Here is a 2,747-nt window from a genome sequence, read left to right on the forward strand (position 1 = left end):
CAGAGGCGATTTTGAGCAAAAAGTCAATATCAAAGTCAATAAGCATCGTAAATCAGTCCATGATTACGACGGGACGTCATGTTTTTGGGCAAGATTGCCAAATCGACGGTCGTCAACGTTGCAATGATGGCTCATAACGTCGTTTCATCACTGGTGACAACGGTTATCGTTTCAGGTCGCTGGTTTCAGTTGCGCAACACAGCTTCAGGCCAAAACGGGGCCTTTCTGATTCCACTGACCTGCTTTTTTCAACGTAGCCAAGTGGGCCGTGGCCATGATTTCGGAGGGGTTGGGTGGCCCATGGCCAAATGCGAATGTCTTCTTTGCGGCCATTTGATCACCGCTTTACAAGTTGCTTTTCAACTTGAGCTTGCTTTTCCAATAGTCGGACTTGGATAAACCGGTGATTTCTGGATACTTTTTTCATTAATTCATCGTTCAAATCAAGTTTCCTATTTTCAGCAGATTTTTTAATGCATGCTTATTGAAAAGCTTTTCAAAAAAAAAAGTAAACAATAATCCCATTTTTAATAACATCTCTTTATTAGGCTTATGTACTAAATAAAGTCATCTCTCTCTCTCTCTCTCTCAGATTTATATAATTGATTTTTTTTCGTATTGATTTTTCTGTGTTCTCTGTTCATAGAACTCAATGTAATTTTTTTTATTGTGATGTGGATGAAATTTTAAAAAACCATTTTATTCATTATCACGTACGTTTTTGTCTTGTGGTTTTGAAAAGTGATTTCTTAAATTTTTTAAGATTGATTCTTGTAATTTTTTTTTCACCACACTGAACAAAATTCGCACGTATTTTATCAATTTTTTACTGGAAAATAATTTTTCACACCACTTGATTGCAAATGAAACAATTTTTTGTGAAACTTCTTTTGCTTTTGGGCATTTTATTTTATTGCTGTTTTTAAGAGTACATGGAAATAATATAACTATTTTTAGCTAGCTAACTGGATGATATTCATCAAATCGACGACAATTTAAAGCACTTATCGGTGTCGTCACTGTACAAGCAATTATGTCAATAGTTCTAATTGGGCAAATAATTTCATTTTTTAGTAGGTTTCTTCATGGAAAATGAAGGTCGTTTTTTTGCCCTGGGTCTTTCCTTCAGAAATGAATGACTTTCTTTCTGTGTATGGTATTGTATTTTCATTGGAAAAATGTCACTCAGGTGTCGCTTAGTCATGTTTGAAAGTTTTGATTTCAATTTAAAATTTAAAATTCAATTTATTTAGGTAAATAAATCATAAGATAATTTGCGCGTCCAAAAAGTGTCTTGGGTTACTTTGCAGTTACCAGTCAGTCGATTGAAATCATAACACGAAAAGTAATGACAGCTGAATAGTTGAATATATCATATATTAATGGTTTTTAGTTTCAAAGATATTTGATTAATGTAATTTTTTTTTACAAAATTCATCTTTCCGTCATTTAAAATTTGCCATAAAAGTAATACCTAATGTGCATCATTTACATGTAACGATTTATTGACAATAAGTATATTTACTAAAATATTACATAATGAATTAATGAAGTAAAAAATATTATCGTAAATTTATATTTTTACAAATTAAATTCATAAAATTTTTATAAAAGTTGAAAACAACGCAGAAGAGGAAGCAGCATTCAAAAAAATACTTATTAGTTTATATGAGCAGATATAAATAGTCTATATGAGCAGAAACACAAATAGCGAAGCATTAAAATCGAATTTAATCAGTATTTGCTTTCTTTACAATATTTAGTAAATTAACAATTGTACTTGCTTTACGTCATGCTATAGCGTCATACTGTAGCAGTGTTGTCCGGTTGATGCGTTGTGATGAGGTACGTTTTTTGTTTTTTTTTAAATAATCAAACTGTAATCATACTTTTGCATATTTAAGTAACTTACGACTTCAAAAGAGGCTTGCCTCTATCGTTCTAAAATGTGGAAAGAATAAAGTTTGGTTGGATCCTAATGAAACGAATGAAATTTCCAATGCAAATTCGAGTAAAATTGGTTTATTTTTTCATATTGTGTTTAAATATGAAGTTTTTACATAATATAACTATATATTTATGTATGTATGTTTTATATTACTTTTCATATTTTTTATAGTACGTGCATTTGTTGAATTTGCACTGCTTTTCTTCTGTTGCATGCCCCAAAGGTGTGATTAAAAAAAGCACACGAGTACTTTGCGCGCAGTTTATTTATATTTACATGATTGCATGTAGTGAATCTTAGTATGGTTTGGCAAAAGTTATTAGTTTTTATTTACTTCGTAATTTTATACTCCATTGTCGCAATACCATTTATGCTTTGACCATTTATTTATTTCAGGACAAAATATTAGAAAGCTGGTTAAAGATGGTCTTATTATTAAGAAGCCAGTTGCTGTACATTCTCGTGCCCGTACGCGTAAGCGTCTTGAAGCACGACGAAAAGTAATTGTTGTTAATTTATAAATTAAAAGAATGTACAATTTTGCTTTGCTTTTTTTCTGCTTGCACACTTAGGGACGACACATGGGCATCGGTAAGCGCAGGGGTACAGCGAATGCAAGAATGCCGTCAAAAGGTTCTTTGGATTCGTCGTATTCGAGTTTTGCGCCGACTGTTGCGAAAAATATCGTGAAGCGAAAAAGAATGACAAGCATCTGTAATTTAATGCAATTTATTTTTCACTTGTTCAGTTACTTTTTGTTCTTATTTCATCCCCAGTTACCCGAGATTTGTATCTGAAA

The 2,747-nt window shown here is 31.9% G+C and overlaps 1 protein-coding gene across 1 annotated transcript; it reads left to right on the top strand.

The window, feature by feature from the left end:
• Window positions 1–1,691: 1,691 nt before the first annotated feature.
• Window positions 1,692–2,745, top strand: Tsp_13411 (60S ribosomal protein L19; the record flags this gene model as incomplete). The annotated part of the gene is made up of 4 exons (XM_003366117.1): window positions 1,692–1,762; window positions 1,905–2,011; window positions 2,345–2,448; window positions 2,521–2,745. Coding segments are annotated over 4 exons (507 nt in total), but the record flags the coding sequence as incomplete, so codon positions are not given.
• Between the last annotated feature and the right edge of the window lie 2 nt (window positions 2,746–2,747).

Source organism: Trichinella spiralis, assembly GCF_000181795.1.
Source record: "Trichinella spiralis strain ISS 195 chromosome Unknown Scfld6524, whole genome shotgun sequence".
In the NCBI taxonomy this organism is placed as follows: Eukaryota; Metazoa; Nematoda; class Enoplea; order Trichinellida; family Trichinellidae; genus Trichinella; species Trichinella spiralis.